We start from the raw sequence: 26,886 nt of genomic DNA, 5'->3' as shown, positions 1-26,886 counted from the left end.
AATGAACCTTCGGTTTCCATAAAATGCTGGGAAATTCTTGAGTGGCTGCAGAATTGGCGGCTCATCAAGGAGGGCTCAGCTCCATAAGTAAGTAAGTCATTCGTCTTGTGAAGTGGAAGGCCAGTATAGGATACACTACAAAGCTTACAGCCTCTGAAGATGGTCCTATAAAGCCGAAACTCGACACTTTAGCACAGATTTGTTATACTTGATGGTTATTTTGTTTTTAACAATTACTATGAAGTGTAAGGGTCAAGATGTCTCACTGTGAGATACATGAGGACATATCTTTATATGTCTTTGTATTGTCCTGTGTAGGTAGGGGCTCTGTGATGGGCAGATCATCCATCCAAGGGGCCTATGAAATGTTTAAAAAATCAGAGCTTCAGAAGCTAATTCTGATTTGGAACACACCATTGAGCCTAATCATCAACAGTCAGAGAATAACAATACACTGTACCCATTCTGTCTCTTCTCAACTTATTCTCAATGGAATTGCTGATCAACTGTAAATTTTTTCTTTGTTAAGGCTTTAGAAAAAATATTTCTTCTTTGTAAGACTGCAGATTCTCTCTTTTCTGGGATGCGGCACCATGTAATTTCGTAGAAAAGAACCATCAAATATGAACAAACTGATGCCGCCATCTTAGAGGTAGAAAAGTTGTGCAAATGGAAGCAGCAGCTTTTTCCGACATCTTCATTCTTTGCATCGCGTTGCACTGCAAAATCACTGACATTATCATCTGTTTTATTTTATTACCAAATGAATGTTTTGTAGACAGCCCCTGTGGATCGTTCTCTCGACATGTTGGTTCCTATACATCAAAATAGAAGGTTTCACAACAGAACAGTTAGTGACATTATCATTTCCTTTAATTAGAAAGTCAAACGCTTTTAATATTTATCACTTGTCTCTAAAACTTCTTTCAGTAAGGAACATCCATTATCTTCTGTCAACATGAGTGGCAGGAGCCAGAATAAAATTTGTCTGTGTGCTTAATTATCTGGTACAACGCCAAAAATAAACAAGCTAGAATAGATTTATAGCTCCATCCATGTTTAACCTCGGTGCAATATGGTGGTGAGTGGTAAGTTTTACGCACCGGCCGCTTTAACCCCGGGAAATGATCATTCAGTACCCATTGGTTACAGGAGGCTGGGTGGCCTGGTCATTATACCAAGTGATCTAATCCAAGTTTGTGTAGTCTATCAGAATGACGACCCAGGATTATGGGAACCTCGTCGACTACTGAATGATTTCTACAGTGATAAGCTTAAATGGGTTTTAATCGAACACTAAGGAGGTCGTTCCCTATCTCAGATATATTCTTCTGGAAATATAATTGGAACCTATACGAATAATGAATACTTATTTGAAGAGTTCTATCTTTTGGGGTATAACGCAGTGTGGTTCTTTGATAGTCAACCCATGTTTCGGAGGAGCACTTCACCTCCACGTTCAGGGTTAAAGAATAAGCGAAGCAAGAAATAGGGGTGAAAGCAGGTGGCAAGCAGACATTATGGCTTTGTAACTTACAACTTGTTTTCACCCTAGTTTCCTGCTTGGAGTTTTCTTCGACCCTGAAGATGGAGGCGAAATCATCTCGACTTTCAATGGACTGCACAGCGTTATATCCCACAATATAGAACTCTTTATAACCACTGCTGTGAGAACCTGAAATCCTACGCCGAAATTCATTTATAAGTCTCGTCCCATTTCGGCTCAGTTGGTATACCAACAGGTTGTGAGCTGGACGGCCCGTGTTCGATTTCCGGCAGTCTCCTATCCAGTGCGTACCGGGGCTCTTTCCCCGGGGGTTTGAATCTGACCACTCATCTACTGCCGAAATCAAGAAAGGTGGAGCATTTCCTCCACTCCTCCACATATTTCACGCCAGAGTGCTTAACTGATTAAGCACAAGGACAAATTCACTTTTATCATCATCAAATTTTCGGCTTTACAAAGGGCGACGAACATAACATCAGAAAAATGCCCCACTTTTATCTACCCTTTGAAAAACTGAATTTCTTCTCGAAAGTTACTTGTGAACGCAAATGTTCTTAACCATCTTCGTTTGCTTTTGCTCGCCACTTACGGTGCAGAAGAAAAAGTTTCTCGCTCTGCGGGAATGGTTTCTTCCAAGGGTTTGGAGACAGCTTGTTTCCCAATGAGTGGGGCAGCCGGAACATTTGCTTAGAAACATAGGGGCTGTTTTTACTGACCGCCCTATAGTACACAGGTTATAATAACAATAACAACTGTATATATCAGCGTGTAATACAATTCCTTCGCTTTTCAATTTTGGTTCTCTTCAAAAATCCTGCAGAAAGTGTGGATGCAGATGTCTTACTTACGAGTACACCTCCCGCCAGCGACCATACCCGCGGTTATTGCCATATTTTCCGAAGTGTTTATATTTTATGGAATATACGTGTAGAAGAAATATGTTTGTTGTTTTATATTTTTCTCTCGAATTTACAATTTAGTGCATGATATTCACTTGCACATGTTTTAAGCGCCTTGGGTCAAACAATAAAAATAAACTATTGATTTATTTTAATAAACTGATGAGGATGAGTATTTATTTTTTTAATATTTGCTATTTTACTCTATTATTTACTGTTCAGAATTTGAGAAATGTGTAACATCTCGCTTGTTTGGCTCGCTCTTCGACCCTGAAGATGGAGGCAGTACTTTCTTCCGGTAAAATTCTACCAGATTTCACGGCCTCACAACTTACAAGATTAGCACTCTTCTTAGCCACCGCCATGAGAACCTCTAATCCTGAGGACATTCTTAATTTCTTTTGAATGTAAGTAATACGGGTTTCTTAGTCCCATTCAATTCCCAAGAACGCCAAGAACTATGTATGAGGAAACAGATTCGAACTTATAGTTGGACGACGGATAATGAGTCAGACCAGTCAAGACACAAGAGCCAGGGTTATCAGTATCGACAAAACTACTCTTCCTGGTGTCCGTTGCACTCCATTCGAGTTCTGAGGTTCAGCTGCCTCAGAGTGCTCAGAGTAGGACGCACCGTGAGAAGATAGGCCGACGGTCATAGACGTCATAGACATGCGGGGTACCAAGCATAAAAGTCTTCCTTTGCTGAATCGCTCTGATCGCTCTGATGAAGCCAAACCACAGGAGAATGTAGGAACGTGAGTAAATACCTCATACAATTTTTAAGGTTTTCATCGAGGTGTTCTGGTTGTAATGCCATATAGTCGTGTAAGTAGATAGCGATGTTTCCAAGACACATGCTTCCTCTATCTTCAGGATTGTCATTCCGTATTCATAAAGCTCGAGTTACATATTTGACACCACTCCTACCCCTGTGTATAAGGAATTACGTAGAAACGTGTATAATTTACACATAACGTAGCTTTAAGGGAAATATTCGATGACGACAGGGGGGCTAATATGTAACCGACAAGCGTAATTAGCTTGTAAAACTAAATACTGAAACAAGTTCCTGTTATTCTGAAACACGTCTGGAACTGAATCCTAGTACGAGTGCTACCAGAAATATTTTCTCCTGGAAAGGGGAGGGCCGTTAAACAGAAAATTTTCATACGGGTAAAAAGGTAAAGTTGCCTCTGTACTTAAATAATTATGCAGAATGCCATGAAGTTATATGGGGGAGTGGAGGCATAGCTCCACCATTCTTAACTTTGGCACAAGATGGAGGTGAGTGATCAGCTTCACGCATGGGGAAATTGTCCCAGGTAGCCATTGGATAGGGGGCTTGGTGGACTTCAGAGCCGGTCTGGACGCTGTGGAGAAGAGAAAAATCTTGCTCCTTCCTGCAATAGAACGCCTACTGTTCAGTCGTCCAGAACGTAGCCCGTGGCAATACCGACTGAGCTATCCTGACTCGAAGTTCGTCAGACTGAAGTTTAAGTCATTTATGAAGGGCCTCGTCATAGCTCAAGAGGTTAGTTGCTGGCTTCCCACCGCGGCGGCCCGGGTTCCATCTTGGGTCTGGTCAAGTGGGATTTGTGGTGGACAAAGTGGCGCTGGGGCAGGTTTTCTCCGAGTACTTCGGTTTATCCTGAAAATCTACATTCCACCAATTGCTCCACAACCACCCTCACGTGTCATCTGGGGTTCGTACAATGGGCCAGACATGGTCGCAGTACAAGGGGCTTAGTCCCACCCCACTAGCAATAAAAAAAGTCGTTTATGAATATTTTTATGCATCGCCCCTGAGTTGTGGGTTCTTGATGTTGAATAAAAAATTGTGCCAGATTTTAAAATAATTAAAATTTTGTATGATATATTCATTTCTTTGTTTCAGTTTTTTATTTGTAGAAATAGGGTGGAATAGCATAACTTTTAACGTTAATATTCTACATGTACCCTTCTTTGTTTAAAGGTTTTTTATCTGAAGAAAGGGGGGTGGAAATGGCCACGTTGGCAGTTTCCAGTTACAAATTTCTGGGAAACAGTGTTTTTTATGTGTGCTAATAAAATAGTTGGTTAGTTTAAAAGGACGATTGCATTTTGGATTAAGTTCCTGGAAATTTCGCTCAAAGTATAATCCAAAATTTAAAAATGTCTGTATGTTTGATTTTCGATGCTTTGATGGCTCATTGTAAATATATTCATGCTCATAAGCAACTTGTCTCACTTATCATTTGATTTGAAATTTCCAAGTCACCACAATCATTGCAAAATTATCTGTTACGTTTCTAAGTGTTGAATAATAAAACTGTTTGTCCTATTTTTCTAAGTGTCGAGTAATAAAACTGTTTGTCTTATGTTTCTAAGTGTCGAGTAATAAAACTGTTGACATCTGTTTATGATATTTAGGACTTGGCAACTTAGAGTAGGCTGTGATAAGTGAGTCTTGTAACATGGCCCCTCGGACTCATCCTATTGTACCATACCAGGTATGTGGTTTTCAAACATTTCCATATAACACGTTTAATTTACTTTCAGATATTCAAAGGATGATATTAATGACAGTGACCCTTCTGAAGCAAAATCAGGACTTTTTGGATTGGTGAGTTTTATTTTATAGGTATAGGGGCACGCAGTAGCGTAGTTGGTTGAGGCCCTATGCTACAAGTTGGAAGGTCGCTGGTTCAAGTCCCAATGAGGTCATTAGATATTTTCAATTGACCTAATCCTTCTGGCCACACTATGGCCCTGGGGTCGACTCAGCCTCTAACAGAAATGAGTACCAGGAATATTCTTGGTGGTAGAAGTTGGTTGGCGGGTAGGGCTGACTACCTTGCCACCATCTATGAGCCAATTGTCTAGAAAATGTGGGAACCTCAACAGCCTCTCACAACCTCATGGGCCTCCATGGCCTGTTACAGGGATACCTCTACTATTTTACTTACTTTATTTTACTTTACTGTGAACACAAATATAGTTCACATGTCCCTGCTTAGCTGCATAGCAGAAAGGAATTTACTTATGCAGAATTTACAAATGAGGCCTAGAAATGCTTGCTGGACTAGAAGGAACTTAAAATATGCTAATGATGTATTATATTGGTAAAGTTCAGGTATGCTCGGTGCAGTGATCTGTTACTGATCGCTATTGGAACAGTGTTTGCTGTGTTTCATGGCGCCAGCTTTCCAGTTCTTGCTGTTATCTTTGGACAAATGACCAACACGCTAATTGTACAGGTATGTCTCTCTATCACTCCAAGTTTGGATTAAGCATTTAGTTTCCAATGAGGAGCAATACAAGCCATCATTTAATACTTGAAATGCAAGTGCCTAGACCCAATTTTAGATTTTCAGACCTGTTTTGTTTCATGAATATGTATACTCCATAAAGAATCTCCAAGAACTTTAAAAGGGAAGGGAAATTCCCTGCATGTCTTCATGAGTATGCAGTTTACATAAAATTCTAGCAGATCTCACTTGTTGTCAGATGTAGCAGTTTCATTTAGTATATAGATTTTTGACTTGGACACCACAGATATCTACATATGGTTCAAAGGTTTTGACACTTTGAACTTGCAGAATTAATTGTCAAGTATTTCAGTGAATTTGTTATTGTGCTTGTTATACAATCTGTGTGAATGAAGCATATGTACCATTAATGACAGCACAGTATTTCTCGTTACCTGTGTGTGTATGTCAAGGGCTGTTTATGCTTCTATTACCACTGATGCAACATACCACAAGAATTAAGGAACTCAAATAGTGAAATGTTTACTTTTAAATATTAATATTATATTTTTGATGATACAAGTTGAATTATCTGATATACTTGTATTTAACACTCTTATTTTACAAGATCTGACAGGAAGCAAAAGTCAAGATAAATTACTTTGTTCATAATTATGGTAAATTTATACAAACCAGCTCCCCTAAATAAAAGACTTCCATATAACAAAGGAAAATCATGGGTCTTTTTTAGACAGTACTTACAAAACTCCTTGAGATCTGCTCACTGAACAAATAGAGGCTCCATTCTGGTTCCTAAAATGAAAATTACAGAAGATGTTATACATCAGAAAAATCATATTCAAAATATTCAAAATTCAAAAGTGCGAGCATGTTTGCAGAAACACATACACACACACACACACACACACAGAGATATTACACAACTCTCTACTGATTTTGGGTTTCTTGGTGGCTAACCATTGACATTAATTCAGCCCTCGGCTAGTTACACCATGTGGCTGTTCGCAGTGTTAGTGACTTTTGGAGATGTATGCCACCTCCTTCTTTGGGGTTAAAGTGTGTAGCATGGGTGAGCTTTTATGTTTGCATAGGTCTGTGTTATGAAAGAACTATAGGAGGACTGGGGAGAAGACTGGGGCAGTGCCCTGTCCAAGCCAATAGAGACTGCCCATATTGGCCCAGATTGGACCCAAACTCTTCTCGTGCCATAGTTCTTCCATAGCATGAACATTACGTACACAGAAATTCACTTACCTTATACACTTAGATTCTGAAGATGGAAGGAACGTGTACCTTCAAACTGTCAGTAACACTGCCCACAGCCACACTGTGTAACTACTCAAGGGCTGAATTAACATCATGGCATTCTCTGTCTCAGCCAGACTCATAACATGAATTTTACATGCAGTTAATATGTGCTGGCTATAATTTGTGATCACAGACCAAAATGTGATGTGCAGTTTAATATTGGCTTTTAAGAATGTTGGCTGTTTGTAAGAGTGAATATTTATCAGATTTAGGGGAAAAAGATGTCTGACTCTGTGCATTAACTTTCCAACATTCAATTTATGTCTGCACTAAATTAACATAAATATCAATGACGAATGAAAAATAGCAAAGAATGCATTTGTGTATATATGCATGCCACAGCGCTTTACACAGTACATACTCTTATTATTTAGAATTTGGAACATTAGTGTATTCCATGAATTGTGACTGGAGGTACACTACTAGGAGTGTTGTCACACTTGAGTGTCCAGCAGTGTATGGAACACCTTTAAAACTATTATTCGTTTTTTTTTTTTGTCTTTCAAATTTAATCATAATTAGCTGGTATACATTCTGAATTAAGATAAAAACAAATTTGTTGTTTTCCTCAGAGCACTAAAATGAACTCATCAAGTGGATATGAAGATGTCATTTCTGGTGGAACATCTTTGTCCAACGTCTCTGGTTGGAATTCCAAGTAAGGAGCAGTTTAATGATTTTCTATTTAATATATGTAAGAACTGTGAATTCCATGAATAATTATTCATCATCATAATTATCTGTGATCTATTATAATAGATCACAGACCTCACCCTTCAAAATCAGAGTAATCATATAAAATATTATTTTTCCCAAAATTTTTTCCTCCTCCTCCTCTGACATCTCCTCTTCTTACTTTTTTCAGCCTTCCCTCCTCGTACTTTTCTTCCCCTTTCTTTTTCTTCTCCATCCTCTTCCTCCTTTTTCTCACCTTACCTTCCTTCAGATAACTCTTTATTGTTTCCACCATCATGAAGCTAAACCATTTGGCAGATAATTTTAATTTTTTAAGGAAACAAAGAAAGTTGAAAAACAGTGGCAATAAAGCATCTCCTTGTTTTAGAGCAATTGTAAATATACAAATATGCATATGTGTAAAGATGTGAATGTGCAATTAAAGAGTTGTTTCCATTAAAGAAAGAAAGAAACAAACAAACAAACAAACAAACAAACAAAGGAACAAAATATTAATAGCACTGACCCCCAAACTGAATCTGCTATTACATATTTCCTCTGTCCAGTCATTTAAATTATTTTGTCTATCCTTTGTGAACTGTTACCTGGTAACCATTGATGTGTGAAAAACTGTGTGGGGAGACCATGTGAGGATGATACTTGAGATTTTCATGATGATCCATATTCACTGCAGACCCTTCTAGAAGACAGACTTCATTGGCATGGTGCAGTACTGTGAAGGCTGTACAATATATTGCTGCCAATGTTTCATATGAACAGAGCTGCCATTGATAGTAACATTTTTACTACTCTTCTGGGACTTACAGTCTGTAATGTATTGTTAGTGCTCACAATTAGCAAAATTACTCTTAAGTTAGTATACAGTATCTGAACGAAGAATTGTGATATGTTTTATTCTGTTCATAAACCATTAGCGCAGTCAAGGAGCCACCATGGACCAACAAACCATCCGACTTCATGCAGTTTATGACGCAGTACTCAATCTATTACTCTTACCTTGGTGCAGGTGTGTTTATAGCGTCCTTCATACAGGTAAACACATTTCATAGCATTTTGTCCTTAGATTCTTGTTGGCTATGTCCAATGTGATTTAGGCTTTCAAAGTTTAGCCTCATGTATGAGGGAGAGTCAATACATAGGTCACAAATGAAAGTAAAACAGCTGTAATGGACATAATAGGTTTTCTATATGTATTCTTAGGTAGTAGCATATTCCAGCTTCATAAGACTGTAGGTAGCAGATGAGCATGCGCATGTTCAAAGGATGGTTTCAGTAGTCAAAATGGCGACCGTGCTTGAGAAGAATTCTACTGAAGATCAGCGTTCTGTTGTGCATTTCTTCTGTGGACAAAGTGACTCAGTGTAAATGGTATTCCTAAAGAAATAGTTCCTGTTTGTGGTGGGAAGTGTTTGTTGCATGAAACAGTTCACAACTGGGCGTCAAACGTTTCACTGATGACAAAGGGGTTGGAACAGAGGTGCAAAAGTGTCTGAGATGACAGTCATAAGACTTCTACATAGTGGGTTTCAATACAATAGTAAAGTGTTGGGACATGTGTATCCGTGTTGGTGGAGGATATGTTAAAAAATAAATATCTTGTCCATATTCGAATAACACATGTTTCACGTTTTATATCCATTTGTGACATGTTTACTGACCCTCCCTCTTATATTGAAGTTTATCTAGTTTTGGCATAAGTTGCAATCATCACTTTCAGGAGGTGATGATTACAGTACCTAATTGCAGTGGACATGGCAGGTTTCAGCTGCAGTGTGTGCTGAACGTTGGTGACTTCAGTGTACAGAAAAATGTTGAAACACCTTCAACATATGATGCAGCTACACACCCAAACAGAAGCTACACATATGTGATGATGACAACTTATTTAAATCCTTGTCTCCACATGACGAATATATCATCACCAACAAATTTATGTCACTTAACCAACTGGAAAAAAGGTAAAGCTATCCCTGTAACAGGCCATGGAGGCCCATAAGGTTGTGAGATGTCGAGGCTTCCACATTTTCTCTAGTCAGTCAGCTCACAGATGGCTGAAGGTTGTTAGCCTTACACGCTGGGCATCCTTTACCCCCCGGGAAGATTCTTGCTACTCATTTCTGTTAAAGGCTGGGTTGAACCCAGGCCCATAATGCATCTGGAAGAATTAGGTAAATTAAATATCCACCTAATTGGGACTGAAACCTGCTACCTTCCAACTAGTAGCATAGTGCCCCAACCAACAATGCTACTGAGCCGGGATAGCATAGTCTGGATAACAACTTACTATGGGCTGGATGACCGAGGGGTCAGAGTTTGAGTTGCTGTAGAATCAAGGATTTTCCCTTCTCAATGTCATCCAGTCAGACTCTGGAGTCCACTCAACCTCCTACAAAATGCGTACTGACGCCTCTTTTCCCGGTAATAAAGCGGCCAGAGCGTGAAGCTGACCACTCACCTTCAACTAGTGCTGAGGTCATGAAAACGTGGATCTATACATCCATGTCCCTATACACCTTCATGATATAGAGCTTATTTAGTTAAGCAGAGGGACAACTTTATCTTACCAGCTGGAAAATTTACCTGTCACGTTCTCTGCTGTCAGCAAAGTGTTATCAATAATATTGTGTATTTAAGAATCCTGTTGCATTAATGTATTTACTTGTACACATGTATTTCAGTCTGAAAAGCAACTTATTATCTTGCCCTACTTCTCTATCACTACATGTAGAGAAGTAAGACAAGGTAATAAGTTGCTTGTGAGACAGAAATATATCTATATAAGTAAAGTGTTACAGAGTTAATGCTTGATATTCACTTCAAGTAAAGTAAATCTGTAACATTATTACTTTGTCTTAAGATGCAGCTAAACTACTTGTGTGTGGATTTGTGCTTCAGTTGTGTTTTTCTGTAATGTAGATGGTCCCATAAACCTAGGCCCAAGCAGCATGATCAACATGAGGCCCTCAGAGTTGGTATTTTGAAACAAGGCTCACTGAAGTGCATTGCACTCTGGGTATCCCAGGCCACTGAATGAGCAGTCTGTCGACAGTTGGCGGCAGTCACCCAGATGGATATTGCCTAGGCCTTTCTGTATATACATTTATTCCCCCCCCCCCAAATTAGCATAAGTCTGAGCCCAAGAAAGCACAGGCTGGATGCATCTATTCAGCCATTAAGGATAAATTCAATTTTATCTCTTTTTGTGAGAGAATTAGTGGCATGGCTTCTGTTTGTTATTGATAATTAAAAAAACCCATGCATTAACTTTTTCTATGTAATACACAAGACACCTCACTTAGAAGCGGTGCTCTTATAAGCAAGGCTTAATTAATATTTGAGAAGTTCAGTAAGAAAACTTGTCCTACAACCCTTCTACAATTGAAGTAGAGGTTGAGTACCGTATTTACGCATGTATAGGCTGCACATTTTTTGCCAAAAATTCAAGAGGAAAACTGGGGTGCGGCTTATATTCGAAATATTCGAAATCACACTTCATTTAAAAAAAAATTATATTCATAATTAGTAATACAGGGTGTAATACTCCTGAAATAATATTCCAAGAAAATTATTTTTTCTATAATTTCTGTCTGAAAATTGTGCTGCGGCCTATACATGCGTAAATACGGTAAGTCTGCCTGAAGAAATAACTGACAGATTGAAGGTAAAGGGTGACACACTGAAACTCACAGCTCCTGCTTGGCTAAATACATACTCTGAATCTGTTTTATTTGTTAGTGAACTCAGCCAAATCCACATCATTTTCATTTGATACTGTGCATGTCAGAAACGTAGGACAGCGGTATATTATCTATATGCAGTTAGTCTAAACATGGCAGTGTTTGTCATTATGTTGTTTCTATGAAATCCAAGGGTAAAACTAATCCTAGTGAGTTATGATAGGAGCAGAAGATGTCAAAAGTACATGGCAGTGTTTAAGTTGGTATTGTAGTGTGATGAACTTTAATTTCCTGTGTGAACCTTATCATGGAAGGTGCCTCTAGGTTGCTGGTTCTGCTGCTGTTGTTATTGTTGTTATAACAAACAAGCTGTATTTCCAGAATTTTTCAAGTTCGTGTTATGCAGTGACAGTGAAATAGTGATTTCACTGTCTCCTTCAAGGGCTACAGTGTACAAGAGTAGCTCAGTTGAACGATTAGCTGTGGAAACTGTAGGTAGAGACAGGAAATGTGAAATGTTTTCATTGAATTTCTGAGGTGGATTCCACTATTTGGTATGGCATGATTATTATTTCAGACGTTATGTTGGGAATTAGCCTGTGAACGTCAAGTGCATCAACTTCGCCAGATTTTCTTTGCCCAGATCCTGCGTCAAGATGTCAGTTGGTATGACTGTAACCAAGGAGGTGATCTTACTACCAAATTGTCTGAGTAAGTGTGTTGCGTTATTATAATAATTCCAATTGTTTCTGCACATGAAACCCCTGTGAAAGTAAGGGAGAAATAATTTCACATTACCTGCCCTTTAAGAAGGCAAGAGCAATAATCATGGCCAGCAGTTAAGCAAAATTTGTCACAGTATCTTCTCTTGCAAAACGAAGAATTAACGTTTCTTTTCTTGACTGTTTTGTCCCAGGGTTTATGCTGGCTTTGAATGGCATAATATTCTGATAAGTTAATTTAAATGCTTGTCTTTATTCTGAATTTGGCAGTATGAAATATTAGTTTACATGGCAGTTGTTTGACTGATCTTTGTTCCCTTCATTGCTAAGTAATCTGCTATTCTGTTGTTTATAACACCGCAATAAAAAAGTATTCACTGAAATTTTATATTCTTTTGAAGACCTTTGAAGAACTTAATGCATGAATGGATTTTTCTGTTACTCTTTTACTTGGAAGTGTGTCAATTTTTTCTGTGGATTCTATCACTAAAATTGGATCAATGAATAAAACAGCGTTTTCAGAGGACCCATTCCTACTAAATAGTTGTATTAATGCAGTGTTCATTTCCTCTAATTTCTTATTCTTGCAAAAGATGTAGACCTTGAGCAAGAGAATTGCTGTATATTGTGCCCACAGCTGTAACAGTGTGTTATATGTTGCAGTGACTTGGAGCGTGTGCGGGAGGGTTTGGGCAGCAAGTGTAGCCTTGTGATTCAGTACGCATCGACTTTCATATCTGGAATAGTTGTTGGAGTAATCACAAGTTGGAAATTGACCTTAGTAGTGATGGCAGTGGGGCCACTTTTTATTGGGACATCAGCCTATCTCGCCAGGGTAGGTTATGAGATTTCACATATATCATTTAAGGGATTGTACATATTAGTATACTTGAAGGTTAAAGCATACAAAACAGTAACTTTACCTATTCCTTTGAATTGGTATGGAAACTTTTCTGTTGAGAAAAGCATCCACTGAGTGTGTCTGAGAACATGCTGCTGGGAAGAATATTTGGACATTAAAGGGAGGAAGTAACAGGAACATGGAGAAAATTTCATAACAAGGACTTTCATAATTTTTACAGTTGACAAATATTATTGGGGTGATAAAATCAAGAATAATGAGATGGGTGGTTCATGAATTAGAAGCAAAATGCATACAAAGTTTTAATAGGAAAATCTTGAGAAAAGCAACAAGTAGGAAGATCAGGACATAGTAAAAATATAATATTAAAACAAGCATTAAAGTAATAGGATAGAAGGGTGTGCACTGGATTAATCTGGCTCAGGATAGGAACCAGATGAAGGCTCTTTTGACCATTGTAATAAACATTCAGGTTCCATAAATATTGCTGAATTTCTTGACTAGCTAAGCACCTATTGGCTTCTCAAGAAGGAATCTGCACTATGGAGTCAGGTACTTAGTTAGCAACATATTAATCAAAAACAATTTTAGGGTACATTATAAATTGCTTAGGCAACACAGTAGAAGAGTCCTGTGCGTTCAATGATTCACCATTTTATCCAGAAAATAGAATCTAATAATAATAACCTAATAAATTACAGTGTGTCTCTCTTGTTATTTTATCATAGACATATTTTAGCATAGTTTAATATATATTATCCAGGCAGCACAGTAGTTCCAAAAATCTTACCATTGGTTTTCTTTGCATCTTTCATAATGTGTGATGTAGATGGCAGTTAAGGCGTTTGTTCCATAGATACAATGGATATATTGGCCATACAAACTGCACTAATCCCTGGGAATAATTGCAACAGACATACTGACAAAAGTGACCATTAAGGAACTGAATATTTTAGTGCATTTAAATGTTATTATCTTTACTGAAGCATGTTAATTAAATATAACTTAAAGTCTATATGGATGTTTAATTCTTCCCAATTATATTGGAGATTATATTCAGTATGTAACTTTAGAGTAGCTAATAAATACACAGCTTCATCAAATATCACTGGATAAAGATAATGGTCTTTTGGGAGTGACACCATAAACTTCGGCAGATAGGTACAACTGTTGTATAGGAACATGTCACGTCCGTGTTTGGGGTAGAAGATACGTTGAAAGTGCAGATTAATATTGGTACCTGTTTACTAATGTACACCACATTCCAACCAAGAAGACTGTACTCGTAATAACCACCATCATGAGAACATCAAACCTCATCACTATTGGTTTATTGTCATCTGTATTGCAGATGACTGCTAATTCATCAGCACGAGAGCAAGAGAAATATGCACTGGCGGGAGGAGTGGCAGATCAAGTACTGAACAACATACGAACTGTGTTGGCCTTCGGCAAGCAAACTTACGAAATACATCGGTAAGTCATGCAGCATTGTGATCTCACAATTTAAATCTGAATTGGTACAAGTTTTATGTTATATTTGATTCAGCTGTATTCTTCCTCAGCTTAACAACCTTAACTGCAATTCCAAACATTCATCACCATCTGCAGATGTTTGCACTTTGTGTGGGTCTTTTAATGACCAAATCTCTTCCATGCCTTCCCACGACCATTTTCCTTACATTACCTTCCACATTTTCTCCTTTCACATATAAGATTTTACATCTTCCATAATCATACTACATGTACAAATCCATCTTCAAGTCAAACCCTTCCTTCTCTCCTCCTCAGTATTTTTCTTTGTTTCCCGACTGTTGATACCCACAAAGACAAAGACAACACCGTCCAGTGTGACTATTTAAGTTTTATCACTTGAAAACTCATCACCCTTACATGTTTCGATCCCTACGGATCATCCTCAGAGGGCATCAATACTTTTTCCGGAAACTACTATTACAATAGGTGTTAAATTATATACATACACATATAATGTCTGAAATACACAATGTACACAATGTTCAACTTTTCACAGTCACAGCAGCCTTCCTGGTATTAAAATTTTTTAAAGTTTTTTAAAAACTTTGTTGTTTAGGATTAAAATTTATAAACCATGCAGGTTCGTGTCAGTTCTCCTATTGTCTTTCTTGGAGGAGGCTGATCTTGTGCCACCTGTCTATCTTGAGAAAGGAGATTCTTAGTACTGTGCGTGTTTGTTCGTGGCTTGCTGTGTTGTTTACACAGTAAGGTTGTTGATATCCACTTACCTATCTTCACAAACTGTCTCCATCTTGAGGGGTGAAGATGGAAGAAACATGTTTCCCCAAAACACTGGTTCCCCCCTATCACAATACATGATATCATAAACCGGAGCTCAGCTGCACTGAATATTATGGAGGCAATATAGTCCTCCAAAAAGTTTGCAATCATTAGCAAATAGCACAGACACACATTGCAGAGGAGTAGCAATTTTCATATTCAACACTGTGAGAATCTCTAATTTCACAAGTTTTTAAAATGATCAAATAATCAGTATGCTGGATAAGAATGGTCTGTACATCACAAATTGATTTGTAAATATAATCTATATTTAATGAATTTGTTTTAAGTGGTGGTTGTATGGAATGTTTGCTATGCATTTATGGAACTCTAAACTGGAGAATTGTGTTCTAGATTTGATGCTGCCCTAGAAGCTGGACGTCTTCTTGCTATGAACAAATATTTCATTCTGTCGATATGTTTGGGACTTGTATTCTTTCTCAACTATATAGGATATGGTCTGGCATTCTGGTATGGTTCAGAGCTAATCAACAATAGTGAAATAACACCTGGTAGTGTTTTTACAGTAAGTTTCCTTCATTATCATAGCATTATTAACAGTTACTGTTTGGCTAATAAACTGTGGTAGCTGGAATAAGAGGGGAATTAAATAAATATATTACAATTTTCAGATGGTCACATATTAATACAAGAGAGTTTGGATGAGTTACAGTATTCAATTTGTAATTTACACAGTACAACCCTATGGGCCTTCATGGCCTGTTACAGGGATAGCTTTACCTTTTACTTTTACTTTTTAATAGCAAAATATGTAACCTGATAATTTCAAGTAAGAAAATTACCTATGAAGTGAAGGGTGAGAAGAAGTACAAGAGAAATTACATTTCTTAGTATAGCTGTGTGCAAATGCCAACTACAGTTGGTGTTTCGGTGAGAGAGACTGGCAAAAGTAAAGCTGTCTCTTTTTTTAACTAATCAGAACTCCAGTAAGATATGGGGAGTGGAGGTATAGCTGCATATATATATACTTAACCAAAGCACTAGCTGAAGGTGAGCCGTCAGCTCTTCTATCTGGTGGTTAAACCCATGAGGATAGAGCTTCTGGTATTCATTGGATAGGAGGCTAAATGGGGCCCAGAGCAATCATCTCAATCTGGGTCTCCTTTTTCGTAAATTTTCCATAGTAATTTCCCTGTATTATGCATCTGATACTCATTGTTAGATTTCATAATCCATTCATTTGGGATGATTTAATTTCCTGATCATAACACAGCACAGGAAGAGTTTTTACTGGGAATTTAAATCCAGACATGCCAGATAATGCTTGGTCCTAAACTAGTAATAATTCTGTTATTCTCTATTATCAGAATCAAAGTTACTCTCTTAAGAAAAAGAAAAAAAAATTAATCTGGAATTCATTCATTATTTGCATTTGATTAACATTCACTGATACCATCATATTTACAATCAACATCTTCAGATCATTTACTCAAAGAAATGTCAATAAATTTCGCAGATACACCAAATGATAGCCTTGGCATTCATTTCAGAAAAGATGCAAGAAGAAGAATTTATGTGGTTCAAATACTATCTGTCAGATGGAAGCACAAAACATGAACAGTCATCCACATGTAGTCTACTTCAGTCCATAGTGTTTGACAGTAGCTCTCTGGTTGCAGTGCTCTGCATGGTACTGCATTCTGGCAGGTTAATGGCATAGTTTTCTCAGGTAAAATTTTTGGACACATGCTCAACCTGGAACACAGAGGACTTCCTTTTTTCTGACTCTTGCCCCATGACTCATCTAGTGTGAGTTACCGCATCAGGAACTTATGCTGCTGCTGCTGCTGCTGGCATAGCCTTTGGGTGATCAGGTCATATAAACCTCCCCGCCATGTTAAAGTAGTGGCCCAAGAAGAAGGTTGTTAGGAACTAATTGAAATAAATTTCCCTCTTTTTACAGGTTTTCTTTAGTGTAATGTCCGGAGCATTCTCCCTAGGCCATGCCATGCCATTCGTGGCTGTTGTTAGTACAGCAATTGGAGCAGCATCAACACTGTTCACCATTATTGACCGGGTACCAGATATTGATCCCTATTCTGATGCTGGAATAAAACCAAATAAAGTACAAGGTGATATTGAATTGAGAGACGTCAGCTTCTCTTATCCAGCACGTTCAGGAGTTCAGGTGAAGAAATAACTCAATGTGTTGTCAGTTTTCTTCTTCATTCATGTGTACCATAATGAAACATGTATTATATTTTCTGTCTTCAGGTTCTTGATGGAATTAATTTGAAAATAAAAGCTGGTGAGACGGTAGCATTGGTTGGTGCAAGTGGTTCAGGCAAGAGTACAATTGTGTCCCTTATATTACGCTTCTATGATCCCACATCTGGACAGGTATGTAAAAAAGACAAATGGAATGAACTCACCACTCATTTTCTGAAGTTTAATAACACATTGTTTTATTATACTGAACATTGTCCATTGTGTGAGGCACATCTGACATAGCCTAAACGACTTTTGGGGAGCTAGCTCTTCTCACATTCAGGTTATTGGTCATCATTATTCTGAGAGACTAGTGGAATGACAACCAAAAATTCAACGTGAAAAATAAGACAGCATTTACAGCAATGAATTTGAGAGATGGCTCATTTGTCAATACATTCTCATACTTTGTAGACCTTGAAGGGACAGTGAAATCGTGACTCTGCTGAATATGCATACTGTGAACTTAAATAGTTGTGAAAAGACAGCTTGACAGGTTAAACATCATCATGGTGGTGCTGGTGGTGATGATGATGATGATGATGATGACGATGGTGATGACAATGACGACGACAAGGACGATGACGACAGCGACCATGATCACGACGATAATGGTGACAGCGATGATGATGGTAGCATAAATGCATCTTTTTTTGTAAAATTTGATGCTGTAGCCATAATACGAACTGCTGACACCATGACACCATGATAATGACTGAAACACTATTATTCACTGTTGCCATTTTCTGGTCCTAACACAACTAACTTAAATTAAATTTGCATTTGAGTTTGTGGAAACAGCACAACAACAAACTGACAAAAATTATGACAAGATTTGTGATGACTGTGGGGATAGTTCTTGTGATGTTGTGTGCATAACATATACTCCACACATTGGACAATGTCTGACAATATACTGGGATAACATTTAATTTGTCAGTTCACTGCTGTTAATACCTGTGTAGGTTCTGCTGGATGGTGTGGATGTGCGCAAGATGAATGTTCTGTGGTTGCGTAGCAAAATTGGAGTTGTGTCCCAGGAACCGAATCTGTTTGGATCCACCATCTATAAGAACATCAGCTATGGGCATCCAGATGATGTAAAATATCATGATGTTGTGAAAACTGCCATGATGGCCAATGCTCATTCCTTCATCACAATGCTTCCAAAGGTACTGTAGTCACTCACAATAAAGAGGAAGGCAATGGTGACTGCCATGTGACTCTCCACATATTCGGCTCTCTTCTAGTGCTTGAAGAACCCTAAAATACCTACAGTGATTTATCTGAGTAAGGGAGCTCTGAGTTGGTGTTTTCTGTTGATTAATATCAACCATAATGTACTAAGTTGCTTACCACAACAAGAGGCAGGAAGTACAGGGCTCAGGAAAACATATGTTATTCTTTGAAGAGTACACAGTAGTACTCAGAACAGATAGTTTGCATGTATATAAGTGGGAGCATGCTTGTCTGTTACTTTCAACTTCAAGAAAGAAAAGAAATACCTGGAAATGTCCAACTGTATTATTTTTAATTTTGTGTATAATCATGAGGAATTAGTCTTGTGTTGGCAAAACACATGCCTTCTGAGGTTTTACATTAGTTCTTTAGACCATAAAATTAAATCTGTTTCTGTTGCATTCCATTTCATACGAATAATACTAATACTGTCAAATGAAACTAATTAGGACTTTCATATTGTCAAGTTCTCGTTTAGATTCTAAATGTTTCTGATGATGGTGGATGACATATGGAATTACTGGGTTTTTTGATGATGGAGAAAGTCCAAAAATCCAGTAAGTTCTCTGTTGTTTACAATTTAATTTATGTTATGACTTGCACATTTTGGACTTTCTGGTAAGTCATCATCATAGGCATGACTTTATCTGCAAAAGAACTATTGATTTCTTTTGTAACTTAGGAAGTCTTAAATATATGTTATTCACAGAAGCTAGTAATTGAATATTATTTGATGATTAAAATTACATATTCATCCTTTACCTGAGGATCTAGGTGCCAGTTAAATATTGGACTGAAGCTGATGTCCAAATCACAGTTTAAAATTAAAATTTGGAAAGGTATTTTTAATATTAACAAGTTTATTGTTGTGTTTATAGCAGGTTCTGTTTCACTAAAATTTCATTCTGGTCTGAGTCTTTTGATTAATTTGTTTGGTAGCTTTGCATTTCTGTTGGTATCTGCGGTGTTGTTAGGTTTATCAGCGTACTTACAAAATATCCAGGAGATTTGATAATTATTAGGCTATCAGCATATTTAGTACAAGTTTTAATTTATCAGATTCTCTTGTGCCTGCAATGACCAGTGTTTCCTGTCCATAGTACTTGCTATGTCCAGATGCAGGTGTACAGATACCTTGGACAAGGGAACAAATTAACTGTATTGATCTCATGTTACAGGGGTACAATACAGTAGTGGGTGGATCAGTTGGTGCAGCTCAGCTGTCTGGAGGACAGAAACAAAGGATTGCCATTGCACGGGCCCTGATTAGAGATCCACCAATTTTGCTGCTTGATGAAGCCACATCTGCACTTGATACAAAGAGTGAGCAGATAGTTAAAGAGACCCTCAGACAGGCAGCTAAAGGGAGGACAACTATCATCATCGCCCACAGGCTGTCCTCTGTGTTTGATGCTGATCACATATATGTTCTGAAGGTATTTGTACATACAGGCTCTAGAGAGTTCTCATTTTCATTCATTCATTCTCATTCATGAGTCTCCAGTCATGCTAAGAAGGTATTTGAGAATAGGAAGAAAACTAATTCCAGCAGTTATTTAGATTTGAACGAAGTTTGTAGTTGCTAAACTTGGAATGCACAGCCAACGGAAAATGATAAGTCGAGGATAAACCTATGGCCCATTTAAAACTATTATTCGAGCATTTGCCTGGCAGGTATTTTGAAAGTTTTACAGTTATCTGTTGTCATTAGTAATAATGCTGTTAATGTTTCTACTACTACCACCACTTCATTAACTGAGTGCATTAATAATCTAAAAAGAAGCTGGATACCAGTTTTTGCTCTTGTGTGCAGGATGGAGGAGTCAGGGAACATGGAACGCATTCAGAATTGCTGTCAATGAGAGGCCATTACTACCGTCTAGTAGAAGCACAAAAATCTTTTGGTGATGATGCTGGGTGAGTAGAAGAGCTAATTTCACAAAGCAGCTTAATTTGAAACTAATGTGTAGGTTCAGACACTTGCATTTGTGACAGCACAATGATTGTGTTTATTTCTTATAAATTCAGAACATGTTCCTTACTGGTCCTGTGTCAGTATTTTCCTGTTTTGAGATTGTAGTCTTCTCAGATGTAAAGTCATGTAGTATGCTAAATAGGTAGACATTTTTGAGGACTGTGTCATATCTTGTAAGACAGTAAACTTAACACTCATCACTGAGAGTACGTCACATCTCTTAACCTGTTGTGTGTCTGCTACAGGAATGTTATAGAGGATCCTATAGAGAACTTAAACACCTGCAAGAAAAGAAAATCATCCAAATCCAGAAACAGAATCCCATCAGTCTGCTCATCAATTGAGCAACTTACTCTGGCTGTGGAAGAGGTATGGCCCTGAATTTCTATGTCAATTCCAGATTATATCTGTGGTACTCTTCAGGAGTCAGGTTAGCTAAGAGAGCATGGTGACTAAGCTGGAAGCTGCTGGGGTTGCATTCCTGGTAGAGGCAAAAGATTTCTTCTTCTGCACAGTGTCAAGACTGACTCTTGTGCTCACCCAGACTTCTCTTTAGTGTGTACTGGGGATTCTCACTGTGGAGGAAAAGCATCCAGGACATGAAGCTGACTACCCACTTCCATCCAGGAACAAGGTTAGGAATGTCAGGAACAGTAATTCTGCTCCACCAACATTTTTAGAGCAAGGTGCTTTAAGTAAGCACAGGGAAATTTACCTTTACCTTAAGTATCCTACCCTTAGAGTAGCATAACAACCAGTTTGTTGCTTGAAAAGTGATATGAACAAAAACCAGTTCTTTGAACACTTACCTCCTCAGGAGAATCATGGATGCATGAGAAATTTAAATCAGATGCTGCAAATGTGAAAAATGTACTTGCTTAATCTTTGCCCTTCCAGCTAATGGAGTGGAGGTGTCTCAAAGAACTTACCATATTTAATGCTCTTGATTTCAGTTTCTCCTCCAATCTGTTCTTCCACTTTCGCATCTTACGTACCTATCCCCAGATTTGTCTGGTTCACCCTGTAGATCTTCTGGTGTCACACATCACATAATTTTGTTTAATGTCTTTGATTCCATCCCTTGTACATGTTTGAACAATCTGAGCTGATAGCTTTGTTTTGTTGCTTCTGTTCCTTCAACATCTATGGGGACCTCGTTTTCGGATACAATAGCAGAACCTCATTCACAGAAATCTGTGTTTTGCTCCTTCTGAGGTCTGTGTGCAGATTTTTCTGCTCACAGAAATAAACCTTAATCTCTACCAAATGCAGCCATTGAGAATATGAAGAATACCTGGCTTCCATGGTTCAGAGCTCGCATTAAGCATGAAGGGTCATCTTCTAACCATCATCCTCAGCATCACCCTTTCATTGGCAACAGAGGAATCTTCCCTGTTTATTTCCCCACCATAGAAATAGATTCTATGCTCTTGCCTAAGTGAGCAGAGGCCAGACAAGCCAACAGAGATTATACCTTAATAATAATAATAACCAATAATAAATAAATAATAACCAATCCATCTGTAAGTTGATTCATATTTTTAAATTTTCTAGCCTCACTTTCTTCTTCTTACTTCCATGTTTCCATTTTTAAATTGATTATCCAACAACAAAGTCTCTCAATCTCTCTTCCCCAAACGTGTTCCCCTCCTCACTCTTAAAAATGTTCATAAAGTTTTTGTCTGTGATTTCTTGATTTATACTCCAATGTTTTTATCTTAATATTCTCTCCTTGGTTTGTCATCCTGAACTTCTTAGAAGTCTCACCTTAATTAATGTTAATCTACTAATGTCTGCTATCCATCTTTCTGCTCCATACATTAATATGTAGCTCTAGTAATTTTAAATAAATACATTTCTTCCAGTCTTCAGCATTTTCTATTTCTAAAGTATATCCCTAAGTAATTAGTAGCGTTGCTATGGTGAAGCTGTGACAGACCTACCAAACAGACAGTGGATTATGGAACTGCTTTCACCAGACAGCCTAGCCTCAGCAGACCTACTTTTTATTTATTTCATTTACAATGGAAAAATTTATAAGCGAGAATTTCATAATGGAATCTGCACAAACAAGGCATCACAAATACTGTTGCACAATTGGCATCTTATACTACATTTGTTCCATCTGTTTTCAGAATTTCTGTCATGTAGCAAAAGGTGATGCAAGTCCAATGTGGAGGCTACTGAAACTAAATTCACCAGAGTGGAAGGCATTGTCTCTTGGCTTCTTTGGCTGTGTTTGTACAGGAGCCATTATGCCCACATTCGCCATTTTCTATGGAGAGATGTTTGGTGTAAGCCACAGTTGAAACATGTGTTTTGTAGTTTTAGTGAAATTATATGGCTCTTCCCATTTCTGAATTTTATGATCTTATTAGGTACAGAAGATCCTCATGTTACAGAAGGACTGTGTTCTAGAAAATGTGTCCATATCATTCAGTTCCTTAATATGAACTGTTTTATCTTTGAGTCCCATATTTAAGTGGAGAGGTGTTACTATAGAAAAATTCTTTCAATCCACATTTGTAATTAAAACGTAGTTCATCTGGTTTTACTTCAAACGTAATTCCTATCCATGCTCCTTCAGGTGTGCTGTTTGTCCTTTAACTTGATTGCCTCTTTCCTGTCGTCTCAAATGAAGGTAATATACTGTCACAGACTAAAATAAGATGGAAATAGCGGCCACACAAGTAGATGTCCCCCTGTATCAGTACACATGCACATATGTAATTTGAATCTCATTACAAATAATCGTTTCTTAAACAAGAATATAGTTTAGGCCAAATTTATTGTTGTATAGCATTTAGTGTTTAAGAAAAATTAATCAGATATCAAATATCAGATTTTTGCACAAGTGAATGTATAGTCTGTACTTTGAATTTTATGGTTGTTTTTTATAGTTTCTGTAAGGAATAAATGACATATTTTGGATGTCCGTAATGTAGGGGTGCACTCCACTTAGCCATTTCAGAATTACAATTGTTGAATTAATTCAGAGCAATGTTATTCAGTGTGTAACATCAAATGAACGCTACAGATTATTATCTGTATCTCATTGATGCAAAAAGGAATTTAATAATATCAAAATTGATTTGGGTTAGAGTTTCGTTATCAATCATTATGTTATTTTGAAACTGTTATATATTTATAGTACTTGGCTCTCTGGTGTAAAGTTTGCTAAGTGGTAATGTATTAAAACAATTAGATGTTAGAATGCAAATGTTAGTGGCTACTTTGTCACATTATAAGCATGTCATCAATAAAGTTGTGATATTTTATATTCCTAGACTTTTCAACTGTCTGGCCTTGAACTCAAGAAGTCAGCCTTGTTCTGGTCAGTGATGTTTGTCGTATTGGCATTCGTCGCAGGGTTCAGCTACTGGTTGCATGCCATAGCCATGACAACAGCATGTGAGAAACTAGTGAAGAGGCTACGTGTTCTTGCATTTTCAAACATACTCCGCCAACCTGTCAGCTGGATGGATGAAGAAGACAGTTCTCCTCATAAACTGTGCACGAGATTGGCTCGAGATGCACCACTTGTGAAATCGGTACCTATAAATTTTCTATTTATTTTGTCCCAGTGTGAAGTAAGGAGCTCTGAACATTATTCATAAGGCCCATTTTGCTGTTGCATAGATTTCTAGCCCTCCAGACGTGTTGCTGTTATTATTGTTATTTCATTTTATTTTTGTGAAAAAGTTATAATTAAGTGCGGATGCTAGTTAGATTTGTCAGGTACAAACTCAAGAGTTTTACACCTTCATCATGTTTGTAAGTATTAATTTCTAAACGGTGTGTGATATATTTATGGTCTATCTCAATGTCACAGTTCTCATGACTAGCTTTGTTGCTTCATTTATTATCATCAGTCTGACAGTTAAAGTAAATGTTTCATGGTTGCAATGATGTTTTTCAGATTCTATAGAAAGAAATATTTGAATGATAGTTTATTATTTTTAAAGATCTCTCTCACCATATATCAATTCAGGGCCCTAAATTAACTGTCTTTCATGTACGTAGTTACACTGGTTGCAGTAAAGTAGAAATTAAGAATTTGGGGTAGCTTCTAATGGCATAATGTTCACACGAAGTTTGGTGGAAATGGGTCACCTAGTGCAGAAGTTTAGAAGATGGACTCATGAGTATATACAGAGAGCATGGTGGTCTCATAAGCCCAATTTCTTTCCATTAGAAAGGAAAGGAACAGAAAGGCTAAAATTGAACACAGTGAGATGATTATTTATGAAATCCCATTCAAGTGAAAATTAAAATTAAAAATTTCACAAGTCCTTAGATTATCTGTGCCAGTAAAAACACTTTATTCTTATCTACACAAGTCATCAGATAAGAACTTCACTATTAAGTGAGAGTTGTGTCATTTTAAATTTCCTGTCAGAATCAAATTGTGTTTTTCTTTCCTCTAAACAACAGTTTCTCTTTTACAAATACAATCAATTTTATTAAAATTTCTGCTGCTACTGCCTTCTTAACTGACTGGCTAAATAACATTCAGATAGTAGAACCACAAGCTCTACACCATTAATGCAAAATTCAATTAATGTCTCTTTGAATACTATTTTCTCTCCTATATCCATGCTGATTTTCCAAGCTGCTTCACCAAGGAGTTGTGGAAAAAAAGGTTATGTGTGCGTCAAACATTTTTGCACCAAAATTTCTCAAACACCAGCGTACCTTCCAGTACAAGTATGCCCAAAGCATTACTACTCATTATTCTTTCAATTTTGCCTAGAGAAGAGGTTCAGTATCTTCAACTTACATTCTTGGAACAGATGTGAAAATTGAAACACTGAGAGAACATGCATCCTGATTGTGATCAGTGCTGGTGGTAAAAAAATTAATAACAAACTAGAAACGAGTATATTCGGGGATTGGCCACATGGGTATATTAGACAGACAGGTGTATTCAAGAAAGGACCATAAAGAATTAAAGTAACTGTCAAGTGCCCTTTACCATCATGAATTTAGTTACTCTAATGACAATGGAAGCCGGTAATAGTAGCTGTGCAGTCTTGAGGCTTGTTTGGACACTGAGATTGTTGGTTCAAATCCCACCTAAGGCATGGATGATTGGTGTGTGTATACGTTTATTCTGTGTCTAGATAGAGGCCTTGCAACGAGCTGATCACTCGTACAAGGAATCATACTGTCTGTGAAAAATGATCATGGAACTGAATAAGAGGCCAGGGCCTTGAATGGGCTGGAAGAGCCACTGAAAAAAAAATGACAATGGAAGTATGAAAGTCATCAGTGTTTATGCAGTGTAATTCAACCATTCTATGTTAGGTCCACATACATTTGTTCCACCACATTCTTTTTGAAATAGTGCAGTGCATGTTGTTTCCTTATTTTAAGAGATCTCAACCATTTATACATAATTGAATGATGGGCTTCTAGGATGTGATGCTGTGGTTTAATGGATAGGTACCAACATTTCTGAGGAACCTGCTGCCTCTGTCATTATGGTAAGATGGAGGCAGCAGGTTCCTCAGAAGCAAAAAACATGAAGATGCAAGCAGCAAGTTCCTTTGGAGCATTGGTACCTGTCTACCACTATGTCTCATCCAAGAAGTTTGTATTGCTGGGCTTCTGTAACAACCATTTCTCTTTGTTATGTTTGTGTATTCACAGGCAGCTGGACTCCGGGCTGGACAAGTTCTTGGGGCCTTTGTAACACTCGCATCAGCACTTGCTATCGCATTTGTGTTTGGATGGAAACTTGCATTTTTACTGATGATTGCTGTTCCTATATTAGTATTTGCAAGTTACCAACTTGCTCTGATTAGCAGGCGTTACCAGCGACGGGATGCCCATCTTATGGAGCAGGCTGGGAAGGTAATAAAAGTTGTAAATTTGAGCTTTCACAATGAATAAATGCGCTAAAATATAAGGATGGAGTTGGAGAAAACTTCAGAGCGTTGACATGGCAGATTGCCAGTAAAGATTTTAGTGTAAGATTTCCCCCCCCCCATGAATAATGCCATGATGTAGCAGAGTTGGTATGTCCATCATCTTGCCAGTTACCAAGATGTTGCTGTCTATTTAAATATACTAAACTCCATTCATAATTAAGTTTGCACGTTGTAGGCATTCCTAGTCTTCATAAACTAAGATTAAAATGCATTATGCAATTTTGAATTTTGTGACTACCTCTTGGAATGCAAATTATCATGCAAATCTTTAA

At 37.7% G+C, this 26,886-nt stretch overlaps 1 protein-coding gene across 2 annotated transcripts in view; it reads left to right on the top strand.

Moving 5' to 3' along the window:
* The window catches only part of LOC111863012 (multidrug resistance protein 2), a 48,481-nt gene that overhangs the window by 10,307 nt on the left and 11,288 nt on the right, over positions 1-26,886 (top strand). Inside the window, exons 1-18 of one of the 2 annotated variants that reach the window (XM_023848945.2) lie at positions 2,917-3,164; positions 4,948-5,011; positions 5,517-5,645; positions 7,538-7,623; positions 8,576-8,693; positions 11,916-12,049; positions 12,724-12,895; positions 14,274-14,398; positions 15,593-15,764; positions 17,163-17,387; positions 17,474-17,599; positions 18,433-18,639; positions 19,885-20,142; positions 20,520-20,623; positions 20,927-21,050; positions 22,817-22,975; positions 23,969-24,232; positions 26,334-26,537. In XM_023848945.2, coding sequence (XP_023704713.1) covers positions 3,079-3,164; positions 4,948-5,011; positions 5,517-5,645; positions 7,538-7,623; positions 8,576-8,693; positions 11,916-12,049; positions 12,724-12,895; positions 14,274-14,398; positions 15,593-15,764; positions 17,163-17,387; positions 17,474-17,599; positions 18,433-18,639; positions 19,885-20,142; positions 20,520-20,623; positions 20,927-21,050; positions 22,817-22,975; positions 23,969-24,232; positions 26,334-26,537 — 2,757 coding nt within the window. In that variant the 5' untranslated portion in view covers positions 2,917-3,078. Of the gene's footprint in view, positions 1-2,916; positions 3,165-4,947; positions 5,012-5,516; positions 5,646-7,537; positions 7,624-8,575; positions 8,694-11,915; positions 12,050-12,723; positions 12,896-14,273; positions 14,399-15,592; positions 15,765-17,162; positions 17,388-17,473; positions 17,600-18,432; positions 18,640-19,884; positions 20,143-20,519; positions 20,624-20,926; positions 21,051-22,816; positions 22,976-23,968; positions 24,233-26,333; positions 26,538-26,886 lie in introns of those variants that run through there. The other variant, XM_023848944.2, reaches the window with a different exon arrangement.

The sequence above is a fragment of the Cryptotermes secundus genome, unplaced genomic scaffold (genome assembly GCF_002891405.2).
Source record: "Cryptotermes secundus unplaced genomic scaffold, Csec_1.0 scaffold1016, whole genome shotgun sequence".
In the NCBI taxonomy this organism is placed as follows: Eukaryota; Metazoa; Arthropoda; class Insecta; order Blattodea; family Kalotermitidae; genus Cryptotermes; species Cryptotermes secundus.
This window is presented reverse-complemented; position numbering and strand designations above follow the sequence as displayed.